Source organism: Aplidium turbinatum, chromosome 9, assembly GCF_918807975.1.
Source record: "Aplidium turbinatum chromosome 9, kaAplTurb1.1, whole genome shotgun sequence".
In the NCBI taxonomy this organism is placed as follows: Eukaryota; Metazoa; Chordata; class Ascidiacea; order Aplousobranchia; family Polyclinidae; genus Aplidium; species Aplidium turbinatum.
Window position 1 is genome coordinate 26527026 of NC_137480.1, and position 19917 is coordinate 26546942.

Here is a 19917-nt window from a genome sequence, read left to right on the forward strand (position 1 = left end):
CTGGTGAGTCGCAGCATTTTAAAAAGTTTGGCAAAGGAAAATTGCCTTCATGTCCGGTTAGGCAGACGTCGGTAAAACCCCATGATAATGTGATTTCAGGGAGTTCGCAGTACTCGACTGCTGTTGGCGCACCGCGCGGCGGTGTGGCCAGACATAGTGACATACCGGCGTGTTTTTGTTGTTCGTCACGTGGTCAAGTTGAATATCATTTTTTGTCTAATTGTAAAGAATTTTTGCGCTTGACACCTAAAGATCGGAGAGATGTCATTGTGAAAGCTGGCAAATGCTTGAATTGTTTGCGCCAGCATATGGTTAGAGACTGTAATCATGCAAATAACTGTCGTAAGTGTGGACCTACCAACGATAGGAAACACTATTTTCTTCTGCATGATTTTTATGTGACGTCACGTGATTCTCTGGATTTGGTCGGTAAAGATGAGGCTGGTGCCAGAGTTCCTGTGCGTAATGTAAAGATTGGAAATGTTAAAGCAGCCTTTAACCGCGTTACTGCTGCTCGTGTTTTGAATCCAATGACTGGCAAATCGAAGTTGGTGTATTGTCAGCATGATCCTGGTTCGCAGTTGACCTTTGTTTCGAGTGACTTGGTGTGCGAACTTGGTCTTAAACCGTATGATAAAGCGTCGTTTAAAATGGATACTCTGGCTGGTCAGAAACCTACTTGTGCTGACCTTGTTAAACTCAACATCCAGTCGTTAGAGACTGATGAACTGTTTTGTGATATAACCTCGGTGGTTAACCCAGCTTGGGCTGACGATGTTAAAACTTTACCCCATAAACAAGATTTAAGTGGTTTCCGTCATTTCCATGACGTGAATATGTTTCATTTGAATGATTGTAGTACTGTAGATGTACTGATTGGCAATGACAACGCTTATTTGATGTGGACAAAAGAAGAACGTGTTGGTAAAAATCGCAGTGAACCGCATGCTTTACTCACTCCTCTCGGTTGGTTGGCATGTGGTGGTAAGTCACCCTTAGTTGAAAGCGTTGCTAAAGTGTGCAGAGTGCAGACGTCTTCAGAGTCGGATGTCATCTCTGGCTTTCAGCGTAAAATTGAGTCTCGCGATATGGAAATAGCAGACCTGAATAAAGTCATTCAGGATTTGACTTTGCAAAATGAAACCTGTGAATTGTCTCGCAATGATATTTTGGCTAGAGAACTTGTCGAACCGAATATTGAGTTGAAAGATGGTCGATTTGAGATACCTGTTCCGTTGAAGGAAGATATTGATTTACCTAACAATTTTGTGTTGGCGTCAGATAGAGCTGCTGATTTAAAGAAGAAGGCTTTAAAACAATCTGAATTTCGAGGAACTTGTGTTAATGATGTAATGTCTTCTTGTCCTGAATTGTCTGACTTGTTAAACCCTCTGGCAGATGTCTTGGCTAGATTTCGGCTTGAAAGATTTGGTTTCATGGCTGATGTGACCAAATACTTTTTTCACATTTTGGACTCTTCAATTCGTAAGCCCAATTTTATTGAACTGCTTACGTACACAGGCAGTGCCGTTCGGATCGTGAACGAACGCCCTTTGGTACCTTTGAGTGACGACCCTAGGGATTTTACTGTCATCACCCCTGCCTCACTTTTGACCCCATACTTAGACCCATACTGTGCTGTTGGGCAACCACATGATCGTGACCAATTAAGAAGGGATTATCGGTTCAATTTGTCACTTTCTCAGCAGTTTTGGAATAAATGGATCGATTTTTACTTGCCAGGTCTTCAGGGCCGGAAAAAATGGCTAAAAATGGCCGAGAATTTGGAGCCTGGTCAACTTGTAGTGGTAGGTTCTCTCCAAGACATTGGTAAACGTGGGAAGTATCAACTTGGGAGGGTGCATGAGGTAGTTCCACAAATTAGGAAAGGGAAGCCTGTGGTTCGTAGAGCCAAAGTTGCCGTCTGCAACTATGATGAGAGTACGGGGAAAGTGAAAGTAGACTACGTGTTGAGGGATATTTCGTGCCTCGCCCCCGTAAAGAACACCTAAGTGTTAGGGTTTGAGCCTGGTTTTGTCTGCGGTGGCCGATACTTGTATGAGCCCGGAACAGTCGGTTATTATCGCAACTATTGTATATAGCGTCATTTAGCGTGTACCTATGGTACCAATTTCATGTATCGTCGTGTTTATTCTTATTGCTGTTCATTCTTTGCATGCCCTTTGTAGGCTATTTGCGTATTAACTTAAACGTGAGTGATTCAAAAAATTTGTGTATCGTGTGTTTTATTCATTGGCTCACGATTGTCCTTCAATTCTTTTTTAGTTATGCCATGTTAGACTGTCATAACTAGGGGCCGCTATGTTACGGCCAATCTCTGTACAAATCAAACGTCATATAAAACCGTTCAAGTCTACTGAATATTACGTCATGGAAGTTGCTAGAAAATGTGCCAAAATTGCACCATCGTTCATAGACTTGTGTCAAACTTGTTTGGACTTGTTTGGGCCTGTTTAAACAGGAAATATTACATCAGCTTTAAACACCTGTTGAAATGACTTCATAATTGTCTTTCATTTATTGCGTCACAGTTACTTTCTACGTGAATTTGAGATATTGATATCTATTCTGGTCATTCGTAAAATGATTGTTTGAAAGTTGGCCGCACATTTAACTGTTGGCTTAGTGCTTGCTAGCTGGACAAAGGTTCCGTCTTTTATCCAAGTAATCTGTTCTGTAGTGACAGTTTTCAGTAGTGTACGCGTTGCACCCCCTCGTTTTTGGTAGCCGTGGGCTAATTTTTACAGAAATACACTGTTTGAAAAGAAGTTCAAGTGTGTGTTTCTTCGGTCATTATATGCAGACGAAAGGATCCGGGAACTTTAAGTTACAATTTTCCCACGAAGAAATTATGGTTTACCGCTGTGACCACCGGGGGCCCCCCGATCTATAAGTGCCCCGGGCCCCCCATCAGCTAAATCCGGCCCTGATCAACAGTCAACACCTAATATTGGAACTTGAAATTTTGACATATCATGGATGCAAGTTTGTTTCTGTCTTGACTCTTTGTTGTAAGTGTAGATATTTTAGTGTAATGTTTATTAAATGTTTATCATCGACTTGGCTGAGGGTGGCTGCTTGACTCGAAGACCGTCATGGTCACTTCGCAGCTTCCCGTTGTGATTTACTTACTTCATAGATGCAGTGTACATTTGTTATTTTTCTTTGTTTCAATTGTGTTCGTTAAGCGTGCTGCATAGAGATGTAAATGCAAAAAAAACGAACCGTTTTTTTTAAAAAAAAACGTGTTTTTTTTCAAAAAAAACTTGGGCCAAAAAAAACACTCGTTTTTTGTTTTTTTTGTTTTTTTTCATATTTTTCTGAAAAAGTTGCAAATTTTTTACAATCTGCAGCTTAGTTTCATTATAGTGCTCTTGAAAAACATTAAACTAGTAAAAATGGTTTTATGGTTGTGCTGAAATTACTAAGTGTTTGTGCTTGGCAGCAGCATATGTTTTTTGCATAGCCCTATAGCCTACGTTGTTTCACTTTCTTCTTCATTCTCAGGCATATTTGTGGCAGTAGACCTGACAAACGTTGAATTAATGCAATTTGATACATGACATAATGTAGATGAGTTAATCTCTTTTTCCTTTTATGGAAGTTAGCCTACGATGTTAGTATACCGGGACTGGTTATTCTTGTACACACTCAATGGGTTGACGAAATTTTGGCAAAAACAAGACGGCAGTATTCAGAACATACATTACCTTGTTTGTGGTAATTTACTAATGCAAGCTATTGCCAATAGCTTGTTTAAACATGTTTTCTAACTGATAGCTTAACAACGATGTATATGCTTTATAAATGTTGAAGCAGAAGTATTCTTTTCGCGTGTTGTAACTTGTGAAGTCTTAGACACTTTGTCATTGACGCTTCTTGCAGATCATTTGTGACATAATGCAAGACATCTTATCACAGATATTTTTAGCTGTCAAAAGTAAGTGCATTTGTCCGAAAAGGTTTAGGTTAATGTTCCTTTCAAATGCCCACCACCTATGTTGACTATTGCTAGTAACTACCAGCCCTGAATGAAGAAATTTTCCCGTTAAAGTGGAGTTTTTCAGCACTGCTCAGTGTTCACATAGTGAATAAATGCTTCATAATACTTTTCCTGACAAGAATAAAGTTTTACCCATATTCCCACAATGCAGGATAAAGATACAAAACAAACATCAAAGATGAAAACTTATTTTATTTGGGAACTAGGCCTACTACTTTTTGAGATAAAAAGAAGTTGACCTCTTGTCGTTACGCACCAATAAAACCATGATGCGTAACTTTAAAAATATTTTTTTTGGTAGAGGAAAGATTGACGAAAAGTTTGGCAAAAACAAAAAAGTGCTAAAGTCTCAAAGTGCTGTAAACTAGTTCAAATTGGATGGATTAAATGCAACCATATATACTTCTTTTAAACATGTCTATGACAGCACAATGGCTGGACGACAAATGGCTCCTCGTGCCCCATCCTGTGAGTACCATCTGCTTTCAACCAGATGAGAAACGAAATTTATCAACAAAGAGCCTCCACCCGGACGGCACAGCTGCAAGGGGCAATTGATAAGTTCAGACGCCCCACCATTCTGCAGCTCAACATAGAAGGCTACACAACAAGCAAGACCAAAGTTGTGGAGCAGCTTGCCCATACCAACCGGGCACTCGTCATCCTCCTCCAGGAGACCCACTGCACTTCTGCAGATAGGCTAGCCATTCCCAACTACACGCTAGCCGGGTCTACCTTAAGCAGGAAGCACGGCATTGCCACGTTTGTGCATGAGAGCCTGAAGTGGACGTTTGTCGACCAATCTCCAACTGATGCCGAGATTGAGTGGGTGTGCATATGTATCTCAGACTACAACATCGTCAACATTTACAAGCCCCTACCCTCGCGAATGTTGCCATCATCCCTTCCAACGTTCCCCTCCCCCAGTCTCTACGCTGGCGACTTCAACTACCAGCACATCGACTGGGGCTACAACAACACAAGCAGCGACAGAGAATTGCTGGCTGACTGGGCCTCTACAAACCATCTTGCCCTCCTATTCAATCCAAAGGAACCAGCCAGTTTTCACTCCGGCCGCTGGGGAACAGGGACAAACCCTGACTTGGCCTTCGCGAGTGTCGACAGCTCTCTTCAAGACAGACGTGTGCTTGAGAAGTTCCCGCGGTCCCAACACCGGCCGTCCCTCATCATCGCCCCAAAACTTGTGGCTCCTGTCCCGAGTTCACCGGTGAAGCGATGAAACTTCAAAAAAGCCGATTGGAATCAATACAGCCTCCTGACCAATGAGTCTGCTGCAAAGTTACCACCGACTGAAACATGCAACGCAGACGAGGCATACCAGGACTTCTGCAATGCCATAATAACTGCGGCAAAGGCCACAATACCACGTGGCCATCGAACCAGCTATAAACCATGCTGGGACTCTGAGTGTGAAGCTCCCTACCGCTCATACCTAGCCGCCACAAGTGGTGCTGCTTCTAACATCGCCGCCACCAGACTACTTGAGTGGCTGGACACAAAGAAGCTTGAGCGGTGGAACGAAGCTGTCCAAACCATCGACTTCTCACACTCAAGCCGCAAAGCATGGCGCAAAGCCGCAAAGCAACAACCTCACTGGGCGCTCAGCAAACTCCCCTCGTCAGTGCCCCGTTTCTGCTAATGCCATCGCTTCCCAGCTAGTGCAGAACGGGGTGTACAAGACAAAGGACCGCAAGGCATCCCGCCTTGTTGCCAAGGAAGTGTCTGCCCTATGGCGAGTGGAAACACCACCAGAAGAAACAATCTCTGGAGACTTCACTCCAGAGGAATTCGCCACCGCCCTCCGCCTAGTGAAACCACACAAGTCTCCAGGGCCCGATAAGATCTGCCCTGAGCTTGTGCTCCATGCTGGCCATGCCCTAAAGTCCTGGTTACGTAGATTCCTCTCTTCCTGCCTGCACCACCTCACAATCCCAAAAATCTGGAGAAGAGCTTTAGTAGTTGCGATCCCTAAGCCTCACAAGCCACCAGAGGACCCAAAGAGCTATCGTCCGATATCCCTCCTCTGCGTTCCTTTCAAGATCCTCGAAAGACTGATCTATGCCCGCGTCAACCCAATCATCGACCCGCTCCTTCCAAAAGAGCAAGCTGGGTTTCGGCGCGGAAAATCCACTGTAGATCAGGTCACACTGTTGACCCAGGACATCGAGGACTGCTTTGAGGCAAAAACGAAGGCCGGCGCTGTCTTTCTAGATCTCACAGCTGCCTACGATACTGTATGGCATCGCGGCCTTACTTACAAGCTGCTTCGCCTGCTCCCTGACCGACATATGGTCCATATGATCATGGAACTTGTCAGGAATCGAAGCTTCACCCTCACCACCGGCAAGCCACGGCGAAGCAGACTGAGACGCCTGAAAAACGGCGTCCCACAGGGATCGGTCCTGGCTCCACTTCTTTTCAACATCTACACCCACGACCTGCCAACCACGGTCTCCGCAAAATACGCTTATGCGGACGATCTGGCAATTCTCCACTCCACAAATTCGTGGGAAAATCTAGAAGATACCTTGAGCCAGGACATGCAAACCATCTCAGTTTATCTCCAGAACTGGCGACTGAAACTCAGCGAAACCAAAACTGTGGCGGCAGCTTTCCACTTACACAATCGGGAAGCTGAGGGTGAGCTACATGTTCACAACAACGGAAAACCTCTGTCCTTCTGCCCCGAGCCAAGGTATCTTGGGGTGACATTATACAGATCGCTCACATACCGCCACCATTTGGTGTCACTGCGCAAGAAACTGACATCCCGCGCTGCATTACTGAAGCGCCTGGCAGGCTCTAGCTGGGGGGCGAGGGCTGACACTTTGCGAATAGCAGCCTTAGCCCTTGTCTACTCTTCAGCAGAGTACTGTGCACCTGTCTGGTGCCGCAGTGCTCACTGCCACAACATCGACACTGCCATAAACAGCGCCCTGCGCACAGTGACCGGATGCCTGCGTCCCACACCATTGGACAATCTCCCCATTCTCGCTGGCATCCAACCTGCTGAGCTTCGTCGCGAAGAAGCCACTCTGTCCCTCGGTCGACGGGCACTGGAGCCTAATCATCTTCTCCACCACAAGATCTCTGCCTTCCCAAACGGGCACCCCCGCCGACTGAAATCAAGACACCCATTCGTGCCAGCCGCTCGGCTTCTGATCAACGAAGCTGATGAACAAGACATCTCTGCGGCTACTTGGGCGGACCATAAATGGAATTCTGAATGGAGGTCAAGCACCACCAGACTCCATTCATTCATCCCCGACGCCGACACGCGCCCCATCGGCCTGACACTACAGAGACAGGCATGGGTGCGCCTCAACCGTCTCCGTACGGGCGTTGGGCTTTTCCGCTCAACCATGCACCAATGGGGAATGGCTTCTTCCTCCTCCTGTGAATGTGGTGCCGAGGAACAGACCACAGACCACATCATCAATGACTGTACCATCTTCAAGCCACCTAACGGAGTGGAAGGTCTGCGTGTCATGGATGATGAAACTAAAGACTGGCTGCTCTCTAGCAGCCTTCCAGTGTAGTCCGGGAACATCGTGAATCTGGGGTGGTAAAAGGATAGACCCTCGGCCCCAGAAGCTCAAACGACGACGACGCGACAGCACAATGGCGTGATTAAGGGAAAACAAACATGACTATGACATCACAAAGGAGTATTGAACCTCTTCAGGGAAAATAAAAAACATCAAAATGTTTCCATCTTTCACTACATTTAAATGTGATTTGGGCTAAAAGTTGAGACTTTAGCACTACACTGCTTTTGCCAAACTTTTCATCAATCTTTCCTTTACCCAAATAAAAAACGTAAAAAACGACTTGAGATCTACAAAATTGTAATGAAGCAATATACCAGACATATAGTCTGATTTGAAATAAGTTATAGGAGTTATGAGACTGTTTGTTTGTTGAAAGAGACGCTATTACAATGAGTTTACCTAGACCTTTTGCACATTCAAAATCACCAGAGCGTGACGTTTGAGTTACGCGGAGTCCAAAGGTTAAGAATCGCTTGTTTTCTACGGTTTATGAAGGCGTTTCTTGTTATTGCAAGCAAGCGTGAGGTCGCTGGCGAGTGAAAGTAATTTTTTTGTGTTTATGAATTAATGTAGGTTATCGGTACATTTCAGTTCTTGTTCGTTTTAATCATAGTGTTGGCTAACAGACTAGGAAAGGCAATTTAGGACGGCCATTGTGGAGCGTGTGCATTTTGACCGGGAATTATGGATCACGTTAGTGGTACCTTGTCTTGCAACATTTTATTTTCATTCTGCATAACATATGCAACAAACCAACCACACTTTATTGGTGATGCCAAGCATAGTCACTGGTATTTTTCTGTCGAAGATGTGAAATTGACGAATTTTTTTATGACCCGCTCTCTACATGAATGCGATGGCGTGCAATAGGCCTACTTCGTGTATTTAACACTTCGTCTTCACTCATTTGAGGCCTACCTAGGAACGGTGAGATGTTCAAATGTAGACCAATACCATGTAGGCTAAATCTTTTTCTATAAGAAACCCTTTTTCGGCCATAACAGCACCATTGAAGTGCAGTTCATTAGCAGCTATTTTCTGCTTCAAAAGGTGAAAAAATCCACTCCTCTGACATATTTCTTCGTCACTCACATTACCAGTGTACAACTGAGATACAAACATAATACCCCTATTTCTTGGATCAACTCCCACTAATCTAATGCCTTTGCAGTGTTCGTACTTTTATAGTTCGAGTACGTTTGCGACTGACGGTGAAGTGAGGATAGTGTTTCGAGACGTAGGCTTCAATGTAGTCGATGGTGATCATGGTGCTTGAGTAGTCCTTTTTGAAGTCTGGCTTCATGGCTGCTATGATAGCATCACGATGACGGAATATGTTCAAACTAATCAACCTTAAATACATGAGATTGGGATGCATTCATGAATGAAAAATACGGTGTACAATACGAATGCAGAACTAATACCAAACCTTGTGCCTAAGTCTGTATAAAACAAACCCAGGCGAAGCTTCATCAACACCAAGAAAAATTCATCTTCCACCGCTAGTCTATGTAGCCTAGATGCAGTGCTCCTGTATCATTTTGAGGTATTTTGAAAGTAGCATCGTCATTAAGTTCTGCATCAACATTTTGATTTGCATGCTTAGCTTTTGAAGCTGTATAATACAGGAAATTCTTCCCATCTTTGCCGGGCAAGATCGCTTCCAATACAGTAAAGAACTGGTCGAAGGTTAACACTTCTGTAGCCTAAGTTTACAACTTAAAAGAGTTTTATTTTCTGGAAAATTATACTGAAACACTGATACACGCCCGTAAAGACCACAAAACAACAGCTCAAGCAAACGTTAAACAATTTATTCGCCTGCAAACTACGCCACTAACCCTATGGCACAGCATTGCAAACAGCGGTAGGCACTTTAACGTAGGACAGTGTTCCATACGAATCAGCTGATTTCAGTCATGTGACTCAGTACGTGATATTCCGATCTTCTCCGATCTTTTCCGATCTTTTCGTCCGATCTTCCCCAAAGATTTTTAATACAAAGAAAATTAAGTGAATGTATCGCCACAAGCAGTGTGGCCTAATGGGTTAAGGTTAGGGCAAGCGAATAGTCATTTCGATTGCGTGGGTTCAATTCCCACCCTCTGCTAATGTTCTTTTTTCTTCTGCAACTGAACTGAGTGCAAGAAGGATCTTGTTGAGTGTAATCAATTGAGTTTATAAGGTTACAATTATAATGGCGTGAGTCACATGACTGCAAACAGCTGATTCGCATGGAAAACTGTCCTACGTTAAAGTGCCTACCGCAAACAGCAGCTCGTCGTTCATGACTCCAACGTCACGCTCTGTTGGTTTGTTATGCAAAAGGTCTATTGCTGCATATTGTGACATTTAATGTCAAAATAGGTAAAAAAACAAAAAAAAACGAATAAAAAACAATAAAAACGATAACAAACAAAAAAAACAAGCTCGTTTTTTTTAAAAACAAAAAAAAACGTTTTTTTACATCTCTAGGCTGCATCATTTAATGATTTTGCTGTTATAATATTGCACAACAAAATAAACTAATCAATCAATTTAAATTACAAAAACTTGTTTTATTTGTGATTTTCATAAAGCTTTGGAAATTTTAAATTGAATTTGATTAATTCAACTTTATCTAAAACAAAAAAGTAAATAGCACCTATGGTTTTTTTTATTACGCTTTATTATATTTAACTTTTTATAATTTTTTTTTTCTGAATTCACATGGTCACTGTTAGGGTTTTCAACAGGTCCTTGAAAGGCCTGCCTTTCGTTTTACCGCATTACTCCCGTTAATTTGTGTATTCGCCACCTAGCGTCGTTTCCCCTTTATTGTTATGTTATCGCTGATTTGCAAATGGCAACACTCACCACGAGATTGTCTATGGAACTTTCGAGACGTTTTCGTTTTTGCTGCTAGTTTGCCAGCTAGCCGAACTTGTTAGTTACTGTAGTTTGTGACTGAAAGTTGATTGATTGATGTTTATGCTTTGTTAGCTGCTTCTCTGTAATGTATTTCTACAGGACTTAAGTTTGACAACTGCTATGGTAATACTTATTTGCGTGTAGGCTGAATTCAATATTTACAGCTTGCTATCTCTCAAAGTTCAACTTACTGATGAGCGTACTTGTGATGTAATAATGTTTTGTATAACTGAATGTTGACTGTCTACCGTAAACAAACGTAACGTATCTCTGATGTGCGTAAATTGTTGTTAGGCTAATACTTCAAACTTAAATATTGCAGAGTCAATCACTATAGAATCCTTCGCGTACAAGTGCATCATTTGTCATTACTGATCCGGTCATACTACCGGTATGTTTGTTATTCTGAATTGTATGATCAATTGATTTGTGTCGTGAATTGTGGATTCATGTTCACTACTGAATTATTGACCAATAATTTGTCAGCCTAATGGAAATTAATTCTCGTAAACCGATCTTAACTAGGCCAAGTAAGTTGCCACGTTTCTTTGTTTTTTAATGATTATTGGCCTAGCGTTATGGTTGTACGGTACGGTAGCCTACGTAATAATTGTGTAAGGTAACATCGCGAATTTATTTATTCAGTGCGTCATTGGCCAACCTGTGGAACTTGTGTACCGTACAGTGGATTGAGAACTGTTTGTCAACAAATTTGGTACGTTTATCAGTTCGACTGTTGTGCTTGCTGAATTGTGACTAGTGTCTTATGTTGTGTTATTTCTTGACAGAAAAACCGTATAAACTTCATTGCTGCGAAGCAGTCATTGGAAACCGAGTGATTTCTTCAAGTTGGCGTGCTTTAACAGTGCTCAGTCCTGCCGGGTGGATTAGGAAAATCGTGACGTCACCGGCGCAATTAACTACCGCACCTGTTGTGTTCGCGTTGCACACAACAGTCACACTGAGCCGGTTTTATGTAGCTTTTTGTCACTCTGACTCATTCCTTTATGACATTACACTTTTATGTTGTTAATTGTCTTGAGACTTCATAATTTAAAAGCCTGAGAAACTTTTCACGTCTTGAATTTGGTAAAGTTTAAATCGCGCTTGATGCAAGTGTTAATAACTCAATAAAATTGTACAGTATGCACGTTTTTGTTTTCTTGTAAAACTAAAAAAAAAATGTAATATGGCTATGTAGCCTATGTATTTTTATTTAATCGTATTTTTGCCTTTTTTCTAAATTTGTGTGGTCACTCTGAGCCGGTCACCTGTAATTTTGCCTTGCTGAGTCTCTTATAGCATCACTTTTTTTAAAAATGATTTTGATGACTCACAAAGCGAAAGTTCAGGAAACTTGTCACCTTTTGGATTTTTTTCTTTGTGTTAAAAAGTTTAATCGCCCTTGCACTTGTAAGTGTTAATTGTAATTGTAGGACTATTTTCCCAAAAAATAAAGTTGTTTTTTTCTATTTCGCTTCTAGGTTTGGTGGCTGTGCAATTTTAAGATAGTGGTAACACTGTTTTCAGTCCCAGGTATACACGTCCCCCCCACCCCCCTTGGTAACTCATGACTAAGGACTCAAGCTGCGTGGCTCTTTTGCCTTAGTTGTGTGATGTTCTAGTCGTTGCCTTTGTCATCTTTCCCTTTTGTTGATGTCAAATTCGTATGTTTACTTTGTCGTTTTGTACATGTTTGCGCCAGCAGCAAAAAAATAAATTGAATTGATTGGTTTTGAATCTTTATCCTCGGACTGACAAAGCCTTTGATGGCTTATTCCTGGTTGTTTCGCATACTTGTAGAGGCTTTTGACGCAGGGTTGGTTACCGAGATTGGCAAAGTAAATTTTTCGAATGTTGTTGGCGGGAAATTGTTCTATTCATTACGAGCTGCTGAATGGACAGCAGTCCTGAAATGCTCAAGCGCACACCCCGAGAGCCGAACCAGCGCTACGTTATGTTGAGTCGGGCGTTTTACGACTGAGCTAACGGTACGGGTGCTTGTTTCTGACCATCACGGCGAAAACAATGTAGGCTACGTCAACATAGAAAAATGTATAAAAAGCGACAAAATGCAAACGTAAAATCCTGCTTGAGAGAAATAAGTTGTAGGCTAAATTAAAAAAAAATGGTACGGTATAGTGTGGCGCTCGAGAGTTTTTTTCTTTGACTTAACGCGCTTCACTTCATGTCAAGTCGGATTCTGGAACCTTCTCTTCCAATTAACAAATACCGCGTGCTCTCGGAATGTAGTCTTGTAAGAGAACGTTCAAATATTACGTAACGCTTTTTTTCCGAATTTTTGACTCCCCCCTCCCCCATGTAACGCTTCTTCACTACGAATTCAGCACAAAAAACTACCTTTCCGTACTGTAAAGCGTTACGTAACGTTTTGCTTGAACCCCCTCCCCCCCGATGTGACGCTAACGTAACGCTTTGCATAAACCCCCCCCTCGAAGGCGTTACGTAATATTTGAACGTTCCCTAATCAATTTTTGCATTAGGCCTATGCCTAAATCGCATTCTACTGTATTGTATCGACACGTAGATCTAACGTTGTGTTGCGTTATATGGTCGCGTGTAGAGTTTGCGATGCTTGTGGCTGCGCCATTCCAATCAAAACCAGAGTTCTTTTTAAGAAACTGAAACTATGATTCCATTATTTCCATTCATGATGTAACATGTGAAAATGCTAAGGTGAAATGCAGATGCTAATGTAGCATTCTATTCTTTGAAAGATGTAAATGTATTATGTAAGATTCTATCTATTTGAATACAACATGTAACTTAACATGTAAAATGCTAATGTGAAATGCAGATGCAAAGGAAAGTGAAAACGAAGTTCTTCAATTCCGAAGTTGAAGTTTTTTTCCTTTGAATTAAGTTAATAATGTAGAACGACAGTATGTTGAACTAAGTTTTGGTGGTGGAGTTATTAGTCGTTCGGTGTTTTCATTTTTGGTGTGTTTGAATTCTGTTCTTCGGAAGTTAGAAGTCAAGTTAATAAACAACGCAGTCGTGAAGAACTCTACTTGTGATCAAGCGTTACTCAGTGAAGTTCAGTCGATAAACAAGGCGGTAGAGAAGACGACTTCGTGTCCCGATCATTCTTCGCCAGTTATGCCCGGGAATGTCGCCGCCTCTCTGACGGCTGTATATGAGCGTGCGTGTTGACCACAGCGTCCGCTACAGTAGCAACACCTTTAGAAAAATTTGAGACAAAAGGAATGAAAAAAGAGTTCTCAATAAAAAAAATCGCAAACCTTAATATTTCGGAAACGAACAGTTTCAAAGTTTGTACATTAGACGCTTATTATGAGCATCGGCCATGGTGCATTGAATCACTGACACAGGCCGGTCACCGAGATTGACAGAGTGAAGTTTCCGATTGTTGAAGTCTTGTTGCCGGGGAATTATTCCATTCACTATGTGCCGTTGAATGGAGAACAGTTCTGAAATGCGTTGCTCAAGCGTTCATCCCGAGAGCCAAACCAGCGCCTCGTGATCTTGAGCCAGGCGCATAACCACTGAGCAAACAATTGGGTATTGTAGCTTGTAGCTTATTGCAATTGGGTATTGTACCAGTTACCATGAGCAATTGACACCAACTGGATGAAGAATCAAAATTTGTGAACTTTTTTATTTTGCAAAATATTAGGCCACTGATGCATGCTCTTAGGGCCTAAGAGCATGACTTAGACCTAAGACTTAGGCTATATGAAATTTGGCTGTACCCATTTGTAGATTTCAATCATAAGCTATTTGGTGGTGAGACCAAGTCGTCGTGCCAAGAAACAGTCGTGTGATCTCAATAGTGCTACATCTGACGTTGTTACGAAGGCTTTCATCACTTGCCGGCTGCTGAGTGGTGAGATCCCTGGAATGACGTTCGAAAGGGCGCCAGTTTGACACCGCTCAAGAGCATGCGGCTGCGTCTCTGGCAAGACACTTAAAGGTATGTCTGAAGGTGGTCACGACGATTGGCTTCCTTGCCTTTCCGTTCACCTAATCTAAATCTTTAATCACCTGGCGTAAGCCTGGTGATTACTTGCCGACAATGTCAGTTGACAACGGTAGAACTAAGCACAATTGAAATAGTTATCTTTCCTATGCTTACCAGCAATCAATATAATAAAACATAGCAATTTCGACAAGGGGCCGGGACATGTGATATTAAAACAGCCCCAAACTAATTAAAACGTCATCATGCTCATACAAAAACACAACATGGCCGACACAAACGAACCCACAATTGCAGATGTTAACAATCCGGCCAGCTTCAGTGTTTCAAAATTGACAGCCGTGAAAGAATCCAATAAAACGCGGCAGCATTAGTTTAGAATTGGACCATTACAAATGCACCTTGCGCATATGGTTTAGGCGACCAGGCTAGCTCGATCCACGATCGCTTGTGATGTCATTGCTACGTAGTTTCAATAAGTTTCGGTTCAAGCAGGCAAGTCCAAGAGACAAGTCGTGGATTATCTTGGGCGAGATGCGTCTCCTCATCCTCGTACACCAAGTCGAACTTTCCAGCTTGCTTCGGCTTGGACGACAACGGAGGCCATAATATGTCGATTGTAAGGGACGAGGCTGCAGGGGAGTCCGCCTCAACCCCTATCACCCGGGCTTCCATGAACTCCGAAATAGCGGGAGTGTAGTCATCGCTCATTTCCAAGAGCTTGAACGCAATCAAATCTCCGTTTCTAGGCGGCCATGATAAGCTTTTCAGTGAATTATAATCTTTCACAAGTGAACTAGTCAGCCTTGCAGTGGCTCCAGGATTGTCGCTTTCGGACGGGCACCGGGTAATGAATGACGTATTATGATAAATATCACCGTTTCTAATAGAAGGGTTAGAGCGCTTCGGTGAAACAATATTGTCGTTTTGATTGTCATTATCAGATGGTTTGGATATCAACGATGTGTTTCCTTTTTTTGGCGAGTTTTTCTTCTTTGGAATAAGTTGAAGGTTTTCTTTATCTGAAGTGACGTGAGGATCTTGCAATCGACTGGTCGCAGTTGGACTGGAGGAGACAGTGGGAGACTCAAAACCAGAGGTTGTATTTTCACTTTGTTGGTTTGCTCCTAATCTGTTCAGACTAGAAAAGAAATCAGTGACTTCGCTACTAACTAGAGGGGTTTTCTTTGAGGATTTCTTTTTTGTCTTCTTACCTTTTACTTCTTTTGAAGATTTCTTCTGCTTTGAAGCTTTGCTGGTTCGACTTACATTCATGTTGGATTGTGACAGAGTTTCTGCTTTAGGCTGAGCAATTTTAGACTTCTTTGTCTTTTTATTTTTACTTTTATCTTTCACCACGTCACGACTGCTTTTGGCGCGTTTCGCAGAAGATACAGAATCATCAATTGTGGTTGGGGAATGTGACCGTTTCTTTGGTTTGGATTTTCTTATTTCCTTCTTATCTGCACTACGCGAAACAGCCACATTGTCATCACTTGATGGATCATCACTGATGCTGACACAGATCTCATCCCCATCTCGTATCACCTCAATATCATCACTAGGTACCAGTATGTAGCCTTCGATGGCAAGGGATAGCACACGGGAGGTCGAGAAGCCAAACTTCTTTGCCACACTGTGTTCTACGTCAGATATGAACTGACTGTCATCTTTGTTGATCAAAAACATGAAACACTTGGCTGCTGCTGAAGGTGGAGGAATGTCAAAGCGTAATCGAACTCGGATCTTTGACTTCATGTTCATCAACAGATTCCTAAAAAACTAATTTGAGCATTTTGTTCATATCAACCTAAAACGTACATTGCATTAGATTGATGACAAACTAGAAACTTTCCACTGAGATGCTACTTTCCAGTTGCCCAAGAATACATTGCCAACATGGGATGGCAAAAGGATGCGCCCTCACAAGGTCACATGACAAATTAGATGAATGAATACAATGAATAGTGCAAATAACAAACACCACTTAAAGCAGGGTAATTCACTAAAAAAACAAATAGTGGCCGCAAATGTACGAACATGTTTGAACAACATTACAAAGTATTTTTTCTCCCAAGTGAACCGCAATTGGTTGAAGGAAGCATTGCAATTCAACAATCCAATGACAACCTCGTAGGCCTCAAGTTTTGACTCCAACTACATCATGTTACCCCGTAAGAAGAAACTTATGAACAACATACATATGCATGGCTTTTGCTACTGTGTAAAAAAAAATAACTCAGTTATTCTCATTTTAAGCACTATCACCTATTTTGTCCACACGAAGTTTAGCACAAGACGATTGATGCTCAATAGAATGCAAACTGCCAGCATAGAGAATCTACATAAGATTGGCTACAAGTTGGATGATACCGCAGATACCAGAGACTTATTAAAACAACAATTTGTATGATTATGATTTAGTAAACATTGAAGGCTACAAACTTTTTGTTAAAATATCATAAATATTACGTTTACTATAAGAATGCACGAAACACAAGACACAAGCCTTTTATTTTATAAAAAAAGTTTTTCAATGACCAAAACAAGGCATCATGTGCCTCAAAAAAATATTTTTGAGAAGTGGAAAGAATCTTGTCAAATCTTGTATGGCGATGTACACTGTACAGTGAGTACAGCTTGTTTCGCACAATGTGTTCGAGGGACGACATCAGCAGCACCAATGAAAATCTAAGCTATCATTCAAGAACTCTTTTGTTCGCCGATGCAACTTTGGGAGCACTGAAATACATCAGTATCCGTCTCGCATGAAGATATTATTAAAGTATCAGCAATCAGCATCAGTACAAAATAAATTGCAAGAATTTAGCCAGCAAATCTAAATTTTGAGTTCTGAACCCGGAAAATGTTCATTGATGAATACTTAATGTCTGGATCGTTTTTTGTTTTTGTGATCCTGCTTATTTTTGCGTTTACGAGGTACATTTTCTGGTGGTGGATCATCTCTTTCATTCTCTTCAACTTTATCATCTGGTTCCTTTTTGTCAGTAGCTTTGGAATCAAACATTGCATTACGTATAAAGCGTTTAGCTGCATCTTTGGCAAGCTTAGGAGCATTTTTTCTGTTTTTAATTTCTTCAACCTTAGCCATGTAAGTTCGTATACGATCCAATTCCTGTTTGATGGGATGTTTTTTTGGATCCTCTCCTCTCATGATTAAATAAGACCAATAAAATGAGTTTATAGCGTACATTGAGACCAAATCAAGTTTTGCTGTGTCAAGTGGATCGCGATCTCGGACTAACCGACTACGTTCTGTTTGCAAAAGAGGTTTAATATTCTCTTCTGTAGTGTTCATGGAAGCTTGAAACATCTTGAAAGCTTTATCAAGCTCTTCAGGAAAATCTTCGTCCATCATCAGCAAACAATGGTTATACTACAATTTAGATATGCTAGCAGATGACGGTAGTATATGCGTATGAAGCACATATAACCTAAAAACATTTGCAATAAAATAAGACAAGATCACTTCAGTTTGACCTTTTCTGATAGACTGTACAATTGAAATTTACAAACCAAATTCTATTGATTAAAATTAAGTATAATATCATTTCAAAAAAGCGGATTTTGAGTGGCACAAATATTTTAGGCAGTTGCTGTGCTATCTGAGAAGGGTAAGTGAGTACTGGGTAACTAGTATACAGTCACTGCATAGCCCAGCCGGCTGCATAGCCGAGTGGTGAGAACCCTGGAACGGCAATCGAAAGAGCGCCGGTTCGACACCGCTTAAGAGCATGCGGCTGTGTCTTTGGCAGGACACTTTAAGGCAGCGTTTCTTAACCGGGGGTGCTAGCACCCCTTGGGGGTGCTGGAATAGACTGTAGGGGGTGCTGAATGCATGCAATATAATATCAAAAAATGCCATTTTACTTTTCTGCATTTTTTCGTCTTTCTGCCAGTATTAGCAGTTGTCACATGAGTTGCTGTTATTCCAGTCATCTCCTAGTCAAGTACCGTACCTACTCAAATTGATCCTCATCGAGTAGATTGTGCGAACTTACCTGGTGGGTGCTTTGTTGTAATATTCTTGCTCACCTTTCGCTTCCAAAAACCACCATGGCAAAATAGATTCCCACAAATCACTCATATCCAGAGTGAATACAGCAGCCCTTCTAGGCAGTACATGAGTGATGATAATAGACTAAAGGAGGAGCTGATTGACATGCAGGTGAATCAGAGTTGTCAGACGAAATTTCGTCCTTCCGCATGCTGATTTCTGGTGTGATCAGTTAACAGTATATCCTGCATTGGCACGGAGCAGCATTGGAATTGATCGTTCTATTTCCGACTACCTACTTGTGCGAAAAGGCGTTCTTCACCATACTCCAAATCAAAACAATTGGCAGGAACCGCCTTCAACATGGGTTGCTCCACGATATGAGAGTGGCTTTGACCAACACGAAGCCTCGAATAGAGAAATTGGTCACACATAAGCAACAACAGAAATCACATTGATACATGTGTAACTAGTTACCCAGCTGGGTAACTTAAGTATGCTTAAATTTGTCCATGTTCTTTCACTATTCTCAGGTTTTCCTATTTCTTTTTGCACCAATGACGACAGTAGTTTTGAAGAATAAACAAAATGATCAGTTTGTACTTCGCTTTTCTTTCGATAGTGCAGGCCAAAGTTTAATGGCGGCGCCGAAATTTTGACATGCTTTTTGATTGCTTGCGTTATATTTTGTATTTTTTGTCGCCTAACAAACTGTGCTGTTGTTTTAAGAGAGTTGATTCACTTACATATGGTTATAATTGAATTTCTGTTGGTAAATCAAAGCCAAATACCAAATCTTGAATCAACTTCGTTAAAACAATTGCACAGTTTGTTAAACAACAAGAGACTTCATTACAAAATATATCGCCAGCGATCTGAAGGCATGTCAAAATTTTGGCCTCTACTCAACTTTTGGTCGGCACTGTAGTAGCCTAGTCGTATGCCAACGATAGTTAGGGGGGTGCTAGACTGTTCAGGCCTATTTACAGGGGTGCTAGAGTCAGAAAAGGTTAAGAAACGCTGCTTTAAGGCATGTCGAAGGCATAGGCGCCGACTCCAGGGGGGCGGGGGGGCGGCGCCCCCCCGTGAATTTAGCTCGGGGTGGCTGCCCCCCCGCAAATTATTTAAAAAAATCCTAAATCAAATGTTTCTAAGTTCAGATTTGCGTTAGTTTGACCTTCATTGCGGATCGATCTCAATTAAAAGATCTACTTGTTGCAACAAGAGCGCTGCTCCTAAGATAACAAAAGAAACAGAAGTACGGTAGCTGATAAACGCCAGCATGGTGCCGTTGAAGCATAGTAACAATGATTGAAAAACGTTTTTCTTGATTTCTTTTGCTTTGTTTTTTCTTGGGAGTGTCAATAACGAGGTACGGCTTGCTGTTTGCTCAGTTTAGTATCTAAGCATATTAAGAGCTAAAGTTCAAAGT

The 19917-nt window shown here is 41.8% G+C and overlaps 2 protein-coding genes across 2 annotated transcripts; both read right to left on the reverse strand.

The window, feature by feature from the left end:
* Positions 1 to 14133: 14133 nt before the first annotated feature.
* On the reverse strand, positions 14134 to 16231 carry LOC145777395 (uncharacterized). Its single transcript, XM_082588766.1, has one exon. It carries the CDS (start codon positions 16229 to 16231, stop codon positions 14930 to 14932), a length of 1302 nt encoding a protein of 433 aa, XP_082444892.1. The 3' UTR covers positions 14134 to 14929.
* Positions 16232 to 16277: 46 nt separating this feature from the next.
* On the reverse strand, positions 16278 to 17916 carry LOC145777396 (nuclear nucleic acid-binding protein C1D-like). The gene has a single exon (XM_082588767.1). The coding sequence runs from the start codon at positions 17844 to 17846 to the stop codon at positions 17352 to 17354; it is 495 nt and encodes a 164-aa protein (XP_082444893.1). The 5' UTR covers positions 17847 to 17916; the 3' UTR covers positions 16278 to 17351.
* Between the last annotated feature and the right edge of the window lie 2001 nt (positions 17917 to 19917).

Bases quoted from the DNA above. Each gene is read 5' to 3' on its own strand.
- LOC145777395 (XM_082588766.1), bottom strand. From the start codon at position 16,231: ATGAACATGAAGTCAAAGATCCGAGTTCGATTACGCTTTGACATTCCT.
- LOC145777396 (XM_082588767.1), bottom strand. From the start codon at position 17,846: ATGATGGACGAAGATTTTCCTGAAGAGCTTGATAAAGCTTTCAAGATG.